The sequence below is a fragment of the Chinchilla lanigera genome, unplaced genomic scaffold, assembly GCF_000276665.1.
Source record: "Chinchilla lanigera isolate Chin_1 unplaced genomic scaffold, ChiLan1.0 scaffold00004, whole genome shotgun sequence".
In the NCBI taxonomy this organism is placed as follows: domain Eukaryota; kingdom Metazoa; phylum Chordata; class Mammalia; order Rodentia; family Chinchillidae; genus Chinchilla; species Chinchilla lanigera.
In genome coordinates, this window is record NW_004955405.1 from 41,333,719 (window position 1) to 41,354,625 (window position 20,907).

The 20,907-nt window shown below is 48.2% G+C and overlaps 1 protein-coding gene across 2 annotated transcripts; it reads right to left on the bottom strand.

Annotated features, from left to right (window-relative positions):
- Positions 1–1,300: 1,300 nt before the first annotated feature.
- On the bottom strand, positions 1,301–20,907 carry Prdm4 (PR domain containing 4). Of its 2 annotated transcripts, none has more exons than XM_005374643.1 (11): positions 20,829–20,907; positions 19,411–19,544; positions 17,645–17,830; positions 14,894–15,688; positions 10,564–10,713; positions 9,512–9,630; positions 8,538–8,623; positions 7,335–7,462; positions 6,397–6,708; positions 4,891–5,059; positions 1,301–2,793 (listed from the first exon to the last, which is right to left on the bottom strand). In XM_005374643.1, exons 2-11 carry the CDS (start codon positions 19,541–19,543, stop codon positions 2,481–2,483), a joined length of 2,391 nt encoding a protein of 796 aa, XP_005374700.1. In that variant the 5' UTR covers position 19,544; positions 20,829–20,907; the 3' UTR covers positions 1,301–2,480. The 2 variants fall into 2 exon arrangements, with proteins under 2 accessions (XP_005374700.1, XP_005374699.1); XM_005374642.2 differs by lacking the exon at positions 20,829–20,907 and adding an exon at positions 20,682–20,740.

A 20,907-nucleotide genomic window follows, 5' to 3' on the forward strand; every position in this document is an offset into this window, starting at 1 on the left:
CACAAACAAGGCTGTCACTGTAATCAAGGACGAAATAGGCACTGGAAAATGCCTGTTACTGCTGGGTGAACCCCAGCATGGCAGCGTCCAGTCCTGTATCCCAGACATCTGTGGTGGCTTTCCAGATGCACCCTCTCCATTCTCTCCTCAAAGCCCAGGTTGCCCTTACCACACCACAGAGCCACCTTCTGCCCTTTCCTCTTCCTGCTGCTAGATTTTGGTAACGCTCTGCACCTGCAGTCATGCACAGCACAACACTCCACCCAACCAGACAGCATCCCCCAAGACTACGGGAGCCGACACACTCCTACACTGGTGGTGTCACTGGTGTAACATCAGAGCAGAATGCACTGCTCAGGTGCGAAGGATGGTGCTGGAGAGACACACCTACTGCACTGCCAGCCGAAAGTACAGCTATACAAGATCGCACGGTACATAATACCTGACAATGATGGCAAATGACTTCTCGCTTTGCATTTCATAAACTACTTATTAGAGTGTGCTCTTTCCAGGCAGAGCATGGTGGCACAAGCCTGAAACCCCAGCACCCAGACGGCTGAGGCAGGATTGCCACAAGCTCGAGCCAGCCTGGGCTACATAGTTAGTTGAAGACCAGCCTGAACTACAAATAGCAAGACCCCGTCTCAAAAAAAACGTACTCTATCATTAAATCTGCTTTAAAACAGCATGGCCTATTGCACCAGCTGGGGCCTCATACACCAAGTGTTCACTCTGTCCCTTGATGGCATCAAGAGGCCACCGACCTGTGCCATGTAGGTTTGTGCAAACACCTGGGATGGGCCTCCGAAGCGAATGAGGAGCTGCACCAAGCGCCATGTGCTGTGCTGCTGCACCCAGACTCAAGTCAACATCTGTGTCCTGCGTGCTTTAGAGTCACCCCCAAGCCCAGCCGGGACTGACTGGGCACCCAGTGGCTCTATGTCCAGTGTCACCAGACCCTGGTGGGGCCGCAGGATGTGGCGTCTGCACCAGCAGAGACCAAGTCCTGGTCACCTCCTTCTCCCAACAACATGCTAGGCTGGCCAGCACTGACACAGCTTCTGAAAAGCAAGCTGTACTGAGGGCTCCACAGACCCTGGGCCTGCTGATGCCATCACTGATCCGACCCACCCTTCCTGGTGGTGGAGAAATCCCGTGGAGAAGCACAGCCTGGACGTCAGTGCTGCTCCTGTGCTGCTCAGGGTCACCTGTGAGCACGATTCTGCAAAGAGGACACTTGTCAGCCAGTACTGGACTTGCCACATACTGGGGGATTAAGCATGTAATAATTATGAAGTCCTGTACTTACAAAAAATGTTTATTTTCATCCTTCCTAGAGGAATACACATCTGAATGAATACATTCATTCCATAAATACATTAGCAGCAAAACCTTCACCAGCGTCCTCTGCCCCAGCCCAGAGGTGGAACCTCTGAGTGAGAGCGCGCTGCATGCATCTGCTTCCTGCACAGCCTGGGGTGCGCGCCCGAGCGGTGCGCGGCCCCCTGTACCTTCCAGACCCTCACGCACCCTCGTGCTTACCTGGACAGTCCCTCCAGAACCCACTGGCAAGGCCCGCCCTCCAGGGCACCCGTGTGGGGGGTCAGCATTGCTTGGAATTGGGAACATGTAAACGGTGGCTTGATCCTTTTCACCAAGGACGCAAACATAAAGAGCGCTCCTTCCCTTCCCACACATGCTGTCTCACAGGCACGAGCACCCGCTTCCAGGAGACAACCGGGCAGTAGTCTGGGTGCTCCAGACTCGAGGTCCCTTATCAGTGGCAGGGGCTTTACTAGAGTCACAGCGATAGCCAGGGCTGCCAAGACCTGCAGGGATGACAACCAGGCATCGCACCCTGGCTCCCACTGAAGCCAGTCCTCCTGCAGGTACCATCCTCCTTCCCCCCGTCATCCGTGCCCACTGACTAGCTGCTCCTTCCTGTACCTGCCCCGAGACCCTGCTGGGAACTGTGACGTCAGATCCGCCCTTAACTCCCCAGTGACCAGGAGAGGTTGCGGGGAATAGCTGTCAGCCTGCGAGTGACAGACAGTGGCACGCACATGCACAGCTATGCTCCAGGCCCCAGCAGTGCACTTCAGTCACAGCACGCACCGAACAGCCAGCTCCGAGGATGGCTACGGGGGGGAGCACGAGTGGGATGTCTCCGACTCCCAGGCAGGGGAGGGAGCAATGAAGAATCTGAACTACATCTGACTTGTTTGGGCAGAAGGCCACTTTGACGCAGGCACAAATGCATGTCCCAGATTGTCATGGAAATAAAAGAACCAATCTCAGAAAAGTCGCCCCCACATCACCAGAACTGGGATGCCTGCTCTCTCCTCCCAGTCTGATAGTGTTTTATCCGAGACTTCTTTCCTAAGCGCCGCCCCACTCCGCGTCTGTTGTGACAGCTGGCTGGAGGGAAACCAGAAACCGTCTGCTATGAACCCACTGCAGGGGGCAGCTGGCTCACACTGTCACTTATGCACGGACAGGGGCTCATCTGCTGCGTACAGAGCGCCGCTCATCCTGCAGCCTTCCGTCCCCACGGGGTCTGCCAGGTCCTCCTCCTCGGAGTCATCGTCCTCATCCTCTTCCGGGGCGGAGGAGCCGGACGCCGGCCCCTTGCAGGTCTTCAGGTGGCGGGTGAGGTGGTACTTGGTCAGGTAGGCCTTCGTGCACTTCTCGCACACGTAATCGCGTTTTCCTTCGTGTGAATTCAGATGCTTCTTCAGGTGATTTGTCCGTAAGAACAGCTTGTCACACTTGGGACACTTGATCTGCCGTTCTCTACGGGGACAAAAAGCAGCGTTTATAGGGACTACAGCTCACCTGGTGCTGGCTCGCGTACTGCCAGTGGGCATGCTCATAGCTGCAGTGCTTCTCGCCACAGGCTCGACGCCCCCTCACTGCCGCCCGCAGTGCCTGTATCTCTCCGGGCCCCTGCCAGGGCAGCCCGGGCCACGCACTGTGTCCTGAGTCAGGTGACAGAGCCCCACCCACCGCCTCTGGATGGTCAGAGCTGAGCACAGTGAGCTCCCTCCTGAGGCTAAGTTAATGCCGGGTGCTGCTAGGATCAAAGGGGGCAAGGACCTCAGACCCTATCAAAGGCTGACGACTTCAAGGGGTAGTAAACTCTCATGTGTTGTGCCAGAGGGAGGCACAGAAGTCAAGCTGGATGCTGAGGCAGCTTGACTCAAGGCCTTCTCCACAGCTCTGTACCCACTGTGTGACACCGGCCCACCAAGGGCCTGCAGCACTACCCCAACTGGCACTGGCCGCTGGGGGCTTCCAAAAACAAAAGGCCAGCCCCCACCCTGACCAACAGAAAGGCTCCCTCAGGGCAGTGCTGTCTTCTGCCCGGGGCTCCAGGGCCACAACAGAGGGTATCACAGGCCTCACGTTCGGAAGCCCCTCCGTGGGAGGCGGTGCCCTTGAGGGAGTTGGTGCAGCTGCAGTCAGGAGCGGCGGAGGGATCCAGGAGGGATCTGTGTCCCTACAGGAAGCAGACACCCACCCTAGACTCTGACCTGCCCCCTTGCGGCCGGCCTCCCCCAGAAGCCCAAGTGGCTCACAGAAAAATTTGTTTTCTCCACTGAGGTGAGGGCACCACACACTGGGTTCCAGTGAGTGCTCTGGGCCTGGCTTGCTCCTGGTCACTCCTCTTGCTGTGTCCCTTCCCACTACGTAGGATCAGTGTGACCAGATGATCCCACAAATCTCTGTCAGCTGTAACGCTGCGTAACTCTACGTATTTGATAACTGCTATCTGATTTTCTAAAATTTCACACAAACACTGAAACTAAGAAGACTTTGTTTTGAAAAGTCCTTTATAGCTGGGCACGGTGATACACACCTAGAATCCCAGTTACTCAGGCTGAGGCAGACCAACCTTAGGTTCACAGGCAGCGTAGGGAGACCAGAAAGACCCTTATCTCAGAAAAAATAATAAAGATAATGAATGAGAGGGAGGGAGGGAGGAAAAGAAAAGAAAGGGGAAGGGAGGGAGGGGAGGGGGGAGAAGAGGAGGGGGGAGGGGGTGGGGGGAGGAAGCAACGAGAGAGCAAGAGCTCCCCGTGAGTGCTGGAGAGCAGATGCAGACGCCTGCTGCCCAGTGTCCCAGGCTGAGGCAGCAGACACAGGCGCGGGGCTGAGCGGGGTCTCCTCGGAGCTTCTCAGCAAGTGGCTTCACGGGGCACCTCCCCCGCGGCTGCAGGGCTCTTGCCCTCCCCACACCGCCCAAGGCCAGGACCCCACTGTGCTGCTGCTTTGCCCGTAGGCAGGACCGCTTACTACACTTGTCTCAACACTGGGTGTCCTCCTCTGCCCCTCCACTCTATCCACCCGCCAGAGTGACCTTCACCCCTCGGCACCACCCCTTCCTTGGGGTCCCAGGGCCTGCACAGCACAGGACACAGCACTGCTGACTGGGCCCACGCGCCATGCACGTACTGCTCGCCCTAAGAACCTTGCTCTCTGCTCCCTCTGCGCCTGTCTCCGCCCCGCCCACCGGAGCCCATCCTTCCTCCCTGCGCTCTCTACCTGCCCAGTGCCCTGCTCCTCCCCTCTGGTCAGCTCGGATCAGCAGGGGCTTTGCCGGGCCCCAGTGCTCCGTGTACGGACAGTGTTTCCTTCTCTGTCTCTACCTGGGTGCGAGGTCTTTAGGACAAGGCCTGGGCCTTCCCTCTCAGTACGTCCACCTCCCAGTACTATGCTCGGCATCACGGAAGTAATCTTTTAAATTGTTAGTAAATGACTATGTTTTAAAAATACGAGTAAAAATAAATACACAGCAGAAATGAAAAATAAGGAAAAGACAGCAGCAAAGTGAAATCTCCCAGGATAAAACCAAGCCCTCTGGTGGCCACCGCCGCAGGCCTGACTTACTGAGTGTGGATAAGCACGTGCTGCTTGAGGTCCTGCCTCCGCATGAACAGCTTGTCGCAGTAGTCACACTTGAGGTTCTTCTCCCCAGTGTGGATGACCATGTGAGACTCCAGGTGTGCCTTCTGGGTGAAGGACTTGTCACAAAGAGTGCACCGGTAGTTCTTCTGGCCTGCAATGAGCCCAAAACCGCACATGGCCAATAAACCTCTCAGCCCTCTCAAGACCAGCAGGCATGGGCCGGAATATAGCTCAAGGGCCTGCTTGGCAAACAAGAGGTCCTGAGTTCAAGTCCCAGTAACAACAACAAAAAAGCTTGGCACATCAAAGGAGATCAACAAAGACCAGCAGCATAGGGGCTGGGGATTTAGCTCAGTGGCAAAAGCGCCTGCTGGCAAGCGCAAGGTCGTGAGTTCGGTTCCCGGTACCGGAGAAAAACCAAAAAAAAAAAAAAAGACCAGCAGCACCCGTGAGGGGGAGTGGCAGAGGAAGGCTGAAGCAGAACCAACTGCACCCAAGCACTACTCAGAGCCACCAGGTCTGTGTTCCACAGCTACTAAAGCTCACTCCTCCCAGATCGCCACCTGAGTATCACAGACTAATGCTAGCACAGATGACACAGGGCATCAAACCTGGGTGAAAGAATCACCTGTAATCTCAGTGCTTGACCTAAAAGAACAACTCATCACCTCCAACCCTTGTCTCTATGCACACACTTTTATAAACTACATTTTGTACTGTTTGGCCTTCTGTTAAATATGGAAGATGACTTCATGACCCAGAATGAAATAAAATCGCTCCAAGAAGGCATGGTCAGGTTCGTCTAAGTCAGGGTGGCAAAGCTTTGCATGAAGGCTACGGAGTCAATACTTTGGCCTTTAGACCACGTACTTTCTGAGGCAGCTACTCAGTCTAAACACAACAAATGAGAACAAGAATGTCTTCTGCGGATTTGGAGAATAAATGACCCAACCAAAAAAGCCAAACTTCTGTAATGTATATGAATAAAGTAAGTGCGGCAAAGAGGTTGCTTTGCATGGAGTTCAGGAAATGAAAACTCAAAGTTAGATATGGGCAGCATGCACTGACCAACACTCGAAGAGAAGCTGGCCCCAGCTAGTGACCGGGGCATGCTCCGGCGGGAGCCCAGGCTGAGGTACGAACACACAGACAGCACCGCTGACTGCACCTCAGACTCTGGGAGGGGTACTAAAGAGAGGAGTGGCCTGGTAAGTAGGAACCACAGCCTCTGAGGGGACTCGGTCATCCACCCCACCGACAGCCACCTGTCGTGCCATCTCAACTCTACCTGCAGCATTTTCTTTCTGCAAAACCTTTATGACTGCAATTTCTCACTGTTACAAAAACCATTCTGGGACTAGAGATGCAGCTCACAGAGGTGGCTGGGTACCTGTCTAACGTGTATAAAGCCCTGGGCTCGTGTATGGTCCCCCTGCCTCTGGACGCACACACACACCCACCCCCTTCTGACAGTCTGACCCAGCTTACCTGTGTGTATCTTGAGGTGGGTCCGCAGGTTGCTGGGGTCACTGAAAGCCTTGCTACAGAAATCGCACTTATGGGGCTTCACCCCCATATGGCCCATGAAGTGGACATGCAGCTTGGAAGGGGAGATGAAGGCCTGTGGGCACACGGAACACTTCCATTTCCTCTCCTTGCTGTGGCCAGGCCCATGGCCACCCTGGCCCTGGCCAGGGAGGTGGCTGTGGATGTGGCTGGTCAGATGGGCCTTGAGCTCTGTGTAGGAGCTACATTCCTTCCCACAGTTGCAGAGGTGCACGTCTGGGTGCTCAGGAACACCTTTAAAAATAAGTCACTCAGGGTCTCCTGGCATTGAGATCGCAAAACTTGACCTTGACAATAATCACTGTTGCTGGCAATCTTCCTTTCTACCAAAATTTCCAGCTTGCCCACTTCCTATAAAATTAAAATGTCTTGTGCCAGACTACACTTTCACCATTCAAAATAATGTACCAGACCCATATAAAATACATGATAAATAGTGGATTAATAATGTCTCATTTCTGGAGAAAACACCAGATATTACAGCTCACCCTCTTGAACATCACTTGTCAACAGGACAGTGAAAAAAGAAAGCTTACACACATTAAATCAAATTACAGGATTCTGCGGACCTCCACGAACATTGACCTCAGTACTGACAGCTCAGAAAGTAGCCTCAGAAGCTTAAAGCTTCTAACAAGTCCAAGTCACACCACAAAAGCCAATTTTATTGGAATGCCACCTAGTTACTAACATTCAGCTTGTGAAGAACCTCACAGATTCTGGTATCTCAAGTACAGAAGTAAAGCTTTTTTTCATACACACAAAAGTAGGCAACTTCAGTTGCCATGAAAATCATTACCAAACTATCTCTGGCCCTTGGGCATTTTAGACCAGATTCATAACAAGTCTTACAAACTCACCCATCTGCTGAGCATAGTCCCGACTATAATAGAAAAGCAGCTCGTTTTCAGGAGGGATGTCTTGGGAGGTGCAGAAATAGATTTTGCCATCATGGGGATAAGCCACCAAATTCTGTTCTTCCCGATTCCTAAGTTAGCACAGTGACTCGATTAAGCATATTAACTTTTTTATTTTATTTTTTTTTTTGAAGAGACAGGGTCTGATTTTGCTAGGGCCAGCCCCCAATTCTGGACTCCAGTGACCCTTGTGCACAGACACCCTGAATAGGTGGGACCACAGCTGTGTGTCACACCTAGTGAAGCAGGCCATTTTTGTCCCTGTGAGTGCACGCTAAGCAGGTGCTCTACCACTGAGCTACATCCCCAGCCCCTTAAGCAGACTCATTTTGGAAGGCAGCTTTGCTCACTACTATACCACCAACACTGCACCTCATTTTGAAATGTACACTTAAACGTATGGTATTCTCTGTAGCAAAATTCGACGTGAAAGCTTAGATAGAACCATTTTGAAAATGACCTACCCTCCCTATTTAAGAGGGACTTACAGAGAAACAGATTTTTTATCAGTACTGGGCATTGAACCCAGTGACCCACATGCCAGCCCTTTTAAATTCTGTGACAGGATCGGCAAATTCACTAAGATGCCGAGACAGGGCTCAAAGTTGCGGTCCTCTTGCCTCAGCCCCCCAGAATGCAGGGATTACAGGCATGTGCCACCATGCCCAGCTGAGAAGCACAATTATCACTTTAGTAATTAGTTGATTACCCTTAATAATCAGTTCTAGTCAGAACACTAGGACCAAAAAAAATAAATACAATGACATCTAAAAAAACATTCTGTTCCTGGTACTGGAAGAAAAAAAAAAACATTCTGACAAAAACAAGAGACTGCTAGCTAATAAGAATTAACTATAGTGACAGCCTGAAGAACTGAACAAAAGCCAACAGGAGACAGCACCCACTCCCAAATTCAGGGGTGACTAGCATTCCTCTTGCATTGGTAAGCTGAATAAACCATTCACGCAGAAAAGGACAATTACACGCACACCAATTTACACCCCTAGCGGTCAGCCGCTACCTGCACGAAGATGCTGCAACTTAGGCTTTCAGTATGCGCAGGCATCGTGCGACTGGGAGTCTGCAGCTCATCCCCGTCTCCTGAGCACTTCCTAGGGAATTTCCTTCATCTAAAGCCTGCCTTACCTGGCTTTGCGCACAAACATCATCCAGTTGCATTCGTTTTCGTCCGTCGTGATGATGCAGAACTCTAGGACGCCACTGTGATAGATCTACAAGGAGTGTAAACACATCTCCAATGAACGAGCTGTGGCGGAGAGCTGCCCTGAGCTCCGGCCCGCAGTCCTGCCCCGCTCACGTCTGGAGCAGGGCCAGCGCCGCTGTCTCTGTGAGGATCCATGGCAGCCTGCTGTGGTGCTTACCCTTTCCTGCCCTCTGGTCCCAGCACACAGTAAAGACCATCAGAGGCCTCTAGCATCCATCTGCACACAGAGGACCTGGCTCTGGATCTGTCTTTTTTGTCCCTAGAGAAGACGAAGCCCAGTCTGCGTGACTGGCTTTCTGCCAAGGACGGAGCACCAGTCCTCATCATTCTTCCAGCCGAGCCCAGCACTGCTGTGTTCTACCTGGGAGGCCACAACCGAGGTCCCCAGTGACAGTGGCACCTCATCTTTCCAATCACCGTATCACTGTCTCCCCACTTCAATCCCAGTCCCTGAGGACCTATGGATGCATGGTACAGGAATCACAGTTTATGCTAAAACCTTGCATTCACATTCAAAAACTAGAAAAATAATTTTAGTTTCTAATTCTAGAATTGTTTCCAAAGCAAAATATTTAGTAAGGTTTTAATTAAAACTAAAATTTTTATCATAAAAATAGTCTATAGCCTCAACAGCCAGTGGAAATTAAAATGCATAAAAATGATTAAAACCATCAGATGATCTCACAAAATGGAGACTAGAACAGTTTTGCACTACTTGTCCCATCGCTGGGGTATAACTAGCTATGAAGAGTCACGAGAAGCTGTGTCATTCAGCAAAGTGGCTCACAGGTGAACAGCACTGGATCAGTTCTGGCAGAATCTGACTTTCTGGCACTAAACTACCACATCATAATAAAAGCAGCCAAAAAACCAGAGAAGTTTCATCACCACTGACCTTCCAGATGTGGTTAACGGCCTTGTCTGTCCACTCAGCCACCTCCATGGAGTGACTCTGCTGACCAATCAGAGGCCCAAAGCAAGTCCGCACAGGAATGGTCTCTCCAGTCCACACCCCTGTCAGCAGACGGAGAGCGCACACATCGTGATGAGCAACCCACAGGACAGAGAACCTCACTTACTGCGAGCCTAAGAACTACTGCCGAGAGGTGGCTAAGGCTAGGGGTCCTGGCTTGATGTATAAAACGCCAGGAAGAGATTAAATGCAGCTCAGGAGAAAGGCAAAGCAAGAAGCAGCATCAGAAATTCCTGCCTTGCTGTACATGTGAGGAACCTGACCATGTCCCTAAAAATGCCTTAGTGCATGAGGAACTGAAAACGTTGCCCTGTTATAAAAATACAAGCCAAGTGTTACAAAGTAAAACTAATGCCCAAAACCTTTCATGTTTAAAGCTCTGCTCTGTATTATCTAAGCTGTTTTAGGGACTCATGCCCAAAGCTGCAACTGAAAGAATAATAAACCCAAGTGTTACATGTTCAAAGAAATGACGAGGGTCACTCAGGAGCCGTATTAAATTTAAACACTGGTAAAGATGCTCTGGTAGTTTACAATCCTTATTCAGCTTTCCTAAGAACTAGACAATGTACAAAGATTTGATCTAAATGGCTTTGGTGCCACACAATTATCAATGGTGCATTTTCCAAGTTTTAGTAAAAGAAACTGAATTCCAAAGAATGTGTTGTTAGGATAACTGCTAGCGGATAACGGAGATGAGAATAAAAGCCAAGTCTTCAAAGGCTCGGACCATGACTCTTTCCTTTCAATTCTGATTCTAAGAAGGCAGAGGTTTCCCAATAAAGTTTTCAATTTGATTTATTACTATCACCACCAGACAAAACAGATATTCCCTAAAGCACAAATCTTAAGCCATAAATTGACTTCTGGATCAATTAAATAATCGCTCAATTATATATATCCACTTTTACAACTCTACCCTACAAAGGCAGGAGAGACTTGGGTATGGGGTTTTACGGTTCCAAGATTCTTACCGATGTCTGCGCCCACGACTGACTGACGAAGAACAAGCTGCTTCGGGAGAGAGAGCCTCGCTCTACTCTCTATTGGAGAATCAGGAACAAAAGTCACCGGTCCATGGTCGGGGCAGTCAGAGGGGTAGGCCCGGTCACACAGCGTGCACCCTGAAGACAGCAGATATAACGGACACAAATGGGTGTACTTCACATAGGCTCAATTACCACCTGGTTTTTTATTTAGATGCTACTTATTAAAACGTAAGAAGCAGGGTTCTATTAGAAAAGTTCTGATCAAAGAACCATTTTCTAACACTGAAACATATATACTTCTACAACTCGCCAGACTTCAGTAAGATACGATCATCAGACTTCAGTAAGATACAATGTGATAGATTCAACAGGACACATTTCCTGTTCAGTACATTCAAGAATGATCACAAAACATGAGAGGCTGAGAATGTAGCTCAGTAGTACAGCATCTGCTTAGCATGAGTAAGACTCTCGTTTGGATCCCTGCCACACAGAAGAATTACAAAGTTTTAAAAATGACATGATGCTACTTCAACCAACTAGTATAGTACTGGATTAAGTACACAAGCAATACTTTTAGATATACAATGTGATTGAAAAATACAGTGAATGTTTTTTTAAAGAACTTTTATTATCATGAAAGACACACTGCCACGCATCCCCCTCAGAATCCTCCCCTTTGCTTCAAACACACTTATCATTCCTGCCACTTTCTGAAGCAGTTTTGGAAGTCCTCTTTCCTGAGTGTCTTTAGTTGTACACGGCTGCCTTAATATTCTGAATCAATTTAAAACGTTTACGGTTCAAGTTCAACTTGACTTCGGGGAAGAGCTGGCAGTCACACAGTGCCAGATCTGGTGAATAACGTGGTTAAAGACCCACTGTGACGTTTTTAAGAGCCTTTCAGGTGGGTGGCACTTGGCAACTGCTGTCACCATATTTTTGATCACATCTTGCAAAGACACTCACAAAAGAAGAGGCCATATCTGCTTCAGAAAGTGGCAGAATGATGCAGGAAGGAGTGCTGTGAAGGTCATTCATGCGATGTTTCTTTCACTTTGTGAATGTTTTAACTTAAACCACACACTGACCATCCCTTGTATGTACCCTAAAGTACGAAAGAGCACACTCTGAACTACAAGAGGAACCTGTGTTGAGACGTAATAGTTGTGCAGAAGAGAAATACTGGTGACATTATAGGACAGTGGAGTCAGAATGAGCATATCACTGTGCTCTTTTAATCCCCTACAAAGAAAAGGTCGACCTGCTTTTGATGACACATTCTGGAGATAAAAATTTTGAGACCTGCCCCTTTGGAGCACATGCTGAATCCCTTTTTTTGTTTTTTTTTTTTGAGATAGGATCTTGCTAAATAGTCCAGTTTGGCCTTGAACTCATAGCAACCCTCCTGCCTCAGCCTCCCAAGTGCTGGGATTACAGGCGTGCTTCACCACACCCAGCCTGAATCACATTCTTGTTGATACTTGCTTACTGTTGATACTACACTGTTAGAGAAGGAGCAGTCTTCACATAGTTCATTCGCTATTCTTACAACCTCACTTTTACAAGCTTATGAGTGTCCTCCAATAATCTTTTTTTTGTTGTTTTGTTTTGTTTTTTTTTTGTTTTTTTTCCGGTACTGGGGATGGAACTCATGACCTCCAATAATCTTTTGCTCTATTCCTTCCACTTTCTTTGTGAAGGAAAGAATTCCTGTTACTCAGCGACTGGGCTCAAACTTCCCATATCTGTACAAAAGAGCTCAGGGGCTTCCTCAAAGATACACAAACAGCCCTTAAATACAGGGAAGATTTCTAACATAACCTCAGAAGACTGCAAATGAAATCACAAGGAGTTGCTACTTCACACCCCCTGACATGGCTACAATTGAAACAGAAAAAAATTAAATGTCAGCAAAGATGTGGAGAAACTGGAATCACCACAGACTGCTAGGAATGTAAAATGGCCCTCCGGCTTGGGAGAGTCTGCCAGTCTCCCAAAAAGACGTACGCACTGTCCTCCACAAATGTGTACAATTGCTACGTGTCAAAAAAAATTCTGTGGTGCTAGGGCCTGAACCCAGGCACTGCACAAGCTCTCTAGCTAAGGGCTGCATTCTCAGCGTGAACTTATAAAAAGTTAACAAGCGTAAGTCAACTCCTGGAGATGTACCATGAGAAGTAAAGGCAACAGGTGCTCATACAAAAACTTGTACATCAATGCTCACTTAAGATTTACTAGCTGGACATGGTGGCCCATGCCTGTAATCCCAGCACTCGGGAGGCTGAGGCAGGAGGATCGTTGCAAGTTCGAGATCAGCCTGGGTTACAAAGTGAGCTTAAGGCCAGCCTGAACTGCATAGTGAGACTCTGTCTCAAAAAAGAAAGATCAAGAAAAAAAAAAAGGTTTACTCACAGCAGCCAAAAAAGTAGAAGCCACCAAAATGTGTTACAACTGATAAATGGGCAGGCAAAGTACAACATATTCTTGTTATGGAGTAATTATTTGGCTACAAAGATAAAAGGAAACGCTGATACTTGTTATACCACGGATGACCTGTCAGAGAAGGCCATATAGTATATGATTCCACTTATGTGAAATGTTCACAAAGGGCAAATCCATAGCTAGAGTTGATTAGTGGCTGCCTAAGAATGGGTGCAGAGTGGGAATGAGGGAATGCTAATGAACATGAGGTTCCATTAAAATGTTTCAGAACAGTGGTGATGGTTGCAGAATTTGTGAATATACTGAAAACCACTAAACTGTACACTTCTGAGTACGTATGTAAATTGTATCTCAACTAGTAGGCCTTACATGAATTAAATTTTTTCATAGAAACACTGAAAAAGCAGACTTGAGACCAGAAGGCTGACACAGAGGGTCCCTTGCTGACTTCTGCGGCACCACACTGTCTTGGGTGTCCACCATCTCTGACCTGTGCAGTTTACTATGAAGCCCTTCCTCTGCTGCACTGACCAGATGGTTCACTCCACTGCCCTGGCCATGATCAACATGGTCATGTTGATGAGCCCCGCAAATTTCCAGTCAGACAGCCCAGGCTTTTGTCAGGCATCCCACAGACTCTGAAATCAGCATGTGTAAACTCAAGTCACTATCACTCCAAAAACATGACCATCTGATCTCCACTTTTAACCCACAAGTCCAGTTTTCCTCCTTAACCGCCTCACCACACCCCGCCTTTACGCAGCCCACAGGCTCTCCTACATTCTCCGTAAAGGTCCTGTCCTTTGTTCATCCCAATCAGCTCTACTCCAGGCTGGAAAGTCAGCACCTTTTACCTAAATTACGCATCACCTCCTTGGCACACCTGTGTCTGAAGCCTGACTGCTCACACAGCAGCAGAAACACACCCCAGCTCTAACTCCACAAAGCCCGTGCGCGCGCGGGACTGGCCCTAGGAGACCCTGGCGTTCCCGCTCCTCCTTCTCCCCACGCAACTCCTCGCCTGTGTCAGCAACCCTAACCCACGCGTGACTTAGTGCTAGGCACCTGCAGGTGCCAACACCTGTCTCCCTGACGCTCCGATGCTTACTTCCTCCATCCCGAAGGCCTGCGCTGACCGAGTCTTCCCTGAGCCCTCCCCTTCTGCACACTGTGCCTCTGTGAGCTCAGCCCCAGCTCCGCGCCTCCACTCTGGCGTGAAGCTTGCGGACCTGCCTGTGCTTCCCGACAGGCCCAGGCTGTCTCTGCAGACTGCTCCAGGCTGGCACAGGGGCTGGCAGATTGTAAGTAGGAATGACCCCTGCAGTGACACCAAATCAACCATTTTTACATTGCTTTTTGTTGCTGCCCAGTAAAAAGAACTTTTATATGCCCAACCTTGGTAATTTATATGCAGTCTGAGCAAAAAACAAAAACAAACCCTACATCTATATTCACCTGTGTTTTCCATGGAGTTTTAAAAGTGAAAGTGGATCTGTTTTTTCTTCTGGCTTTACACTGAAAGCACACAAGGCGTATGACATAGGTTCACATTATTCACATTCACTCCTGTAAGTCTCTACTTGGGAAACCTTGGGAAATAACCTGAATATATTTGGGCAAAATCAATATAAAATAAAAAATGACTTTTTTTCAGGGGGATACTGTAGGAACCAATGAAATCTATGTATATCATCTGGCTTCCTTGAGGACAAGGCACCGCATTAATAAAAGAACAATACACATGCAAAGAAGCATTCCAAATCAACTTGCCATACTTCCTTAATCTATGCCAGGCCTTGTGACTAACCCTGTCAGAGATGATGCCTTTTTCAACCAATACTTCCAAAAGAGTAAAGCGAAGCACACTCACAAATTGTGAACAAGGTTGCCATGTTCTCCTTGTTTGAGTTGGAGTCTTCCATTTGCAGCGAAGGCGGTACAAAAGAGAGACTGTCTGAAGACACGTCCACGTGACCTGTCCCCATAGCAACCTCTTGAGTGATGGAGGAGACAGCCACAGGCTCAAGGCTGAGGCCAACTTCGTGGAGGGAAACCGACTCTAGGGAGGCGAGGTTGTGTGAGGTAGAGAGGGCCACACTGACAGAGTTGGTGCTCATGGCCACGGTGTGGATGGAGTCACTGAGGGCACTGTCGGGCATCCCGCTCACCCGACTGGCAATGTGGTCTGTCTCCATGACTACGGGGAGCTCCAGGCCGTTGCCATGAATGGGGATAACACCACCATGCCCCACGGTGTCTGTGGCAAGGTTGCTGTTCACAGAATCCACAGAGAGCGGTTCGTGATTTCGGGAGCCATTTGGGATTTGGGAGTGCTCGCCTGCAACGCCGTCCATCGTGAGCTCCTCTGTCATCCCATCAGTGGAGAGTGGGCTGGTGACCCTGGACACGTTCTCCATGGTGATCGTGGTGTCCAAGGCCACCTCATGGCCATCACTGGGATGTAGACTTTGGGCACCATGTGTGTTCACAGAACGAGAGTCTATTGAGACAATACCTGGTTCCAACCCAACATTTCCACTAGACTGATAGGGATCTAGCGCTGAAGAATTATTGGTGATAGATAACGCCGCATTGCCATCGACATTTATAGAGTTGGGGTGGATATACTGAGGAGGCGGCCTGTCCGCTAAATAGGATAAAATGCCTGAGAAAAGAAAATATGAGACATCAGAGACTGTTTAGTATAATGATGAATACAAAAACTTCAAGTGGGCTATTGTGCCCCCTCACGCTACTCCCACTACACTCTAAGCCCGCAATGGTGAACCTTCGAGAGCTTTCAGTGATACAGCCTGCAGTGGCATGCACGTGACACACTTGCTACCACTGCTCTAGAGTGTATTTTTGTTTTTATTTTGCCTCCCTTTTTACTCACCCCAAACTCACCTTTCAGAGCCCATTTTTCCCCTATCCTTCTGCTTTTCTTTCCCCACCTTTAATAAATGCGGTTTTGCTGCCATTAAAAAAGGAAAAAAAAAAAAAAGAACTAGAAGATGTTTTCCTTACAAATATAAATGTTAAAATAATCTACTTCTTTATTTCAATGAGCATCTATACAAATAGTAACCTATGCACACATTTGAATTTTTCCTGTGAAATTCAAATCCTAAAAAAATGTAGATGCCTTTGAAAATGATTAAAACAAATCATTAAAATGCTGCCTTTAATATTTACATGATTGCAATTTCTGAGTCCTAAGACCCTAAACTTTGCTCAGTAAGAAATAACAAAGGGGGCTGGGGATTTAGCTCAGCGGCACAGCACCTGCCTGGCAAGTGCAAGGTCATGAGTTCGATTCCTGGTATGGGGAAAAAAACCAAAACCAAAAAAAAAAAACCAGAAATAACAAAAGGGGGCGTCCAGCCAAGGGCCTCAAGCACGCTAGGCATGCATTGTATCTCTAAGCAGTTTTGTACCACTGAGCTGCACCCTCAACCCAAGCACCCTACCTCTGTGCCACACTCAACTCAAAACATTTCTTAAACTTGTTGCCAGATGTGCCGCTTTACGCCTATAATCCCAGCACGTGGGAGACTGAGGAAGAAGACTGAGTTCAAGGCCAGCTTGGACTAAATAGGAAGACTCTGCCTCAAAAAAATTTTTTAAAGTTTAGATCTGTGCTATAAGGATGTGGCAAATGTTACTTGATACACTAGTAGTGTGAGTATAAATTACTAAAAGCTCTTTGGGATGTATATTAAACAAAAATGTTTGTGTCTTCTTGCATGAAATTCTACTTACAGCAATCTTTCTAACCGTATTTTTGTAAGTATTACACACACGAACAGTCACATCAGTAATAAAAGCCTGGAAAAACTACACTGTCCAACAATAAAGACTGATGATAATCCATCAAATATCCATTCAACAGAATGTAGTGAGCCATTGGGCTGGGGATATAGGTCAGTGGCACAAGTGCCTGTCTGGCAAGCACAAGGTCCTGAGTTTGATTCCTGATACCAAAAAAAAAAAAATGTAATGAGCCATTAAAAAGACAATTATGAAAATAACTACAGCAGCAGGGGAAAATATTAAGTGAAAAAGTAAAAATTATACAGAAAATGTTCTTAATTGTGAAAAAACAGTAAAACATCTGCATGCCAAAAAACAAAAAGAAAACACACCAAAAGATGGTTGAGGGGACATGGAGTAGTTCTTGTCTCTCCCTATTTGCTGTTTTCACAAGTGAGCATATACTTTTTTTTTTGTACCGGGAATCCAAGTCAGGACCTTGCACTTGCCAGGTAGGCGCTTGTGCCACTGAGCTATATCCCCAGCCAAGCATATACTTTTATAACAAAACAAAATTCAGTGAAATTCAAAAAACAGTGACAATGCAGTAGGACACATGGCTGTAAGAGTTCACTGCACAATTAGAAACCCTGGGCCAAGGAATGCTGGAGGACAGAAACCCTGGGTACAAGCAGTGAACTGAGCTTAACTATGGTACTAAGGGGGCAGCACGCGTGCACTGCAGAGGAGCATACATAAACATACACAATCTCCCACCTAGGGTTAGTATGTGACAAGAACAAAGACAAGAAAAGTGATCCTCAGGTCGAGAACCGGGGCTAAAAGGTGGCTCTATTCTGAACCTTACCAGGGAGGATGGTTCTGAAATAGCTGCTCTCCAGGTGAGGGTAAGGTGGTGGAGGGAGGGTGTAGTTTCTCTCAGGTAACCCACACATCACCCCACGGTCCCCAATTCCCATTGGAAGCATCAGAGACAAAGCAGAAGGCAGGGAGCTCAGGGATGGACCCAGGTTGGGAATCGCCACTGGCAGACCTACAAAAAAAAAGTTTTTTAATTAAAAGAAAGTAAGTACTTAAAATTTTTCTCTGAAGCTACAGGTTGAACTTCTTAGAAAGGTTTTCTCACGTAAGTAACAATCTCACCTCAGTGGCCCTCGTCATCCCTGGAGAGACAAGGTGTAGCATCCGCTATAGGGCCAAAGAGCCCTGCTCCCAACACAAGTGCTCAAGTTAGTTTACGATGCCAGCCTGACCCACCGGTTGTCTGGATTGTTTTTAAGCACCACAACATTTAATTTACAACTAAAAACCCTATTTTAAATAACATGTAAGAAAAACTATACACAGAACAAAAATGGAAAGAAATATGAATTGTCAACATGGGTGGTCTGTGGTAGTCTGGATTTCTTTTGGTTTTTATTTGATATTTTCCACTCTATATAGTAAGAATGTTTCACTGTGTAAAAACCTCATAGATATGCTTCTACTTGGGAAGCAGTCTAACTTAAAGTGTAGAACTGCACATACACATTTCCATACAGTCTCTCCCACATACACTGTGCTACACCGTCCACAAAGAACCAAAAGCGGAATGAACTATTTGCAAGGAGGTGAAAGGACTCTTCCCACAGCTGAGTGTCACAGTGAACGTGCACCAACTTGGGCAGTGCTGATTGTGTATTTTTGCCACAGGCAACATTTTTAATACACCTTTCTTCCTTAACAAGAGTCCACTAAAAGGAATGCCTGCCTAGGAGACCAACGGATGGCTAACAACTCATACTTTTTTGTATTTCCCGGTGGACACTTTACAAGAGGAATGTAATGGGATCTTAGTTTTGATGAATCTCACTCAATTGCTGCATTTTACTAATAAAGCAGCCAATTCTCTATAGAGAACCATTTAAACAACTTATACATTTATTTAGGGTACTCCCAAATATAACTCCTATTTTGATAAGATCTGATACATGAAAAGGTCACAGACTTTTTTTGAGACAGGGTCTCACTGTCTAGTTAGGCTGGCCTTGAACTCACTATGTACTCCAGGCTGGCCTCAAACTCATGGCAATCCTCCTGCCTCATCCTCCCGAGTGCTGGGATTACAGGCGTGCACCACCATGCCTTTCATAGATTCTTAAGAATCAATACCTTACTCAGTCCTTTGTCACTTTAATAGACAAAGAAAATCAGAGAGGAAAAAAGGTTTTAAAAGCACAGCGAAGGGCGGCACAGACTCTTCTCCCTGAGTGCCATCTTTCCCAGAGCTCCGGATTTTCAATTTCAAATCTAGTAGAAAACAAACCCCAATTTCCTATGCTTTCTGGGCATCAGAGAGCAAGTGTGATTATTCTCTTTCACTAACCCAGGGCCTTGGTGCCCACGTGGACCCAATGAAAGCACAAGCCTGAATAAAATGCAGTGGCCATCAGAGCTCTGCACAAAAGGCCCCCAAGCCCAGAGATGATGGGAGAAATGCTGCTGCTGCCCCCCAGGGCTCAGGAAAGCACACAGACGTCTTCCCCTGTGCAGCACACACGCACTGCTGGGCCCCTGCTCCTCTCAGACTCACAATGCAGTGGGCCGCAGAACAATGCTCTCCCCTTCGCTTACCTGGGGCAGGGATGGCGCTGTGTGTGGGCGAGGCAGCCAAGCCCAGGTGACCTCCCGAGACCGGCAAGGCGCTGCTCACAGAGGAGGAGGTCAGCTGCTCCATCCCCACCGGGCTCAGGTTCATTTCATTCATCCTAGGGAAGAACACATGCCGTGGGTTACGCCAAAAATGCCCCAATGACTCCACGTGAAGACAGTGGAGAGCCTGAAGCCACGGGGACAGGAAATGGAGCCTGAACTACTACTCCTGTGGATGCGCCGTCACCCTTTCCTACAGATAAGTAGTCTAGGACTCAGACGGAGAACTCGTGTTCCCATCACCTAGCAGAAAATCGGGCCTGCCTTACTCCAGATCATCCAAAGCAAACCTGCAATCCACACAGCACATCAGCAATGACTGCTCTATCACCCAGGTTTTTCTCTCCGAACAGTGACTGTCTCTAATTGGCTCTGTGACTTCAAACCAGTGTACTTCAGGCAGCGTAAGTGGCCCAGGCTGGGCTCAAATTTACGATCCTCCTGTCTCAATCTAGGAGTTAACAAATCCACAGGTTCCCCTATATCTCGGCCAGGTACCTCATAAAGTTAAGCTCTCAAATATCAAGTAAGTTATAAGGTCAAGCTGGCACGGTACCTTGTATAGAATAGCAATTTTTTTATCTGGATGGAGTAATACAAGCTCACCACCCTTACGAGGAAGGCAGCTAGAAGCACACAGCAGATGCGGTACACACTGTATAAACAACAGTAACAATTAATAACAGTAATGTATTACCCTACAAAAAACGTAAAACTCCTTGAAACCCAATACCTTAATTTTGAAAGTTTCTGGGACGGAATTGTTTGCAAACAGATTTCTAATAACTTTTTATAGCTGCAACCAGTTAAAACACAATAATCCCTGGAGCTGCAATGAGGCACAACAAACTGGTCACAATAATTTTTATAAGTCCGGAGCTTTAACTCCCACCTGAAAATTCTGAATATTAACTTATGTTCCCACCCAAAAGAAAAAATCAAAATGGTGTTTCTCGGTGGTCTCCTGGACCTTCTCAAGCCAGGTCCCACCAGAGCTTGGCGGGGAGCGCCGCAGACCTCGGCTTTGTCCGAGTCACTCCAACCTGACGACTCAGCAGCCCGACAAAGGTGACCAGCGCTCCGCAGAGGGGGCGGGGCGGGGCAGGAGGGCACAGGAGGAGCGTCCCGGGCCTCCTCTCCCCAAAGCGCAGCTCTGTCCCCCCCGCTCTCCCCACGCGGGATCCCAGAAGCACCCCTGGAAGGACAGCCGGCGTCTAGGTGCTGAGCTCCCCTCCGCCGCCCCCTGTCCTGGTAAAACCATTTCTCACGTCCACAGTGTGTGCTACTTGTGTGTCTGCGTCAGAATTCAGGGTGCAGCGCGACGAGGAGCTGAAACGCACCTCGAGACAAAGCCGCCCTACGCGCCCAAGCAGCTCCGTCGGCGGGGCCGGCCCCCCACCGCACCGGCCGGCACGCCCG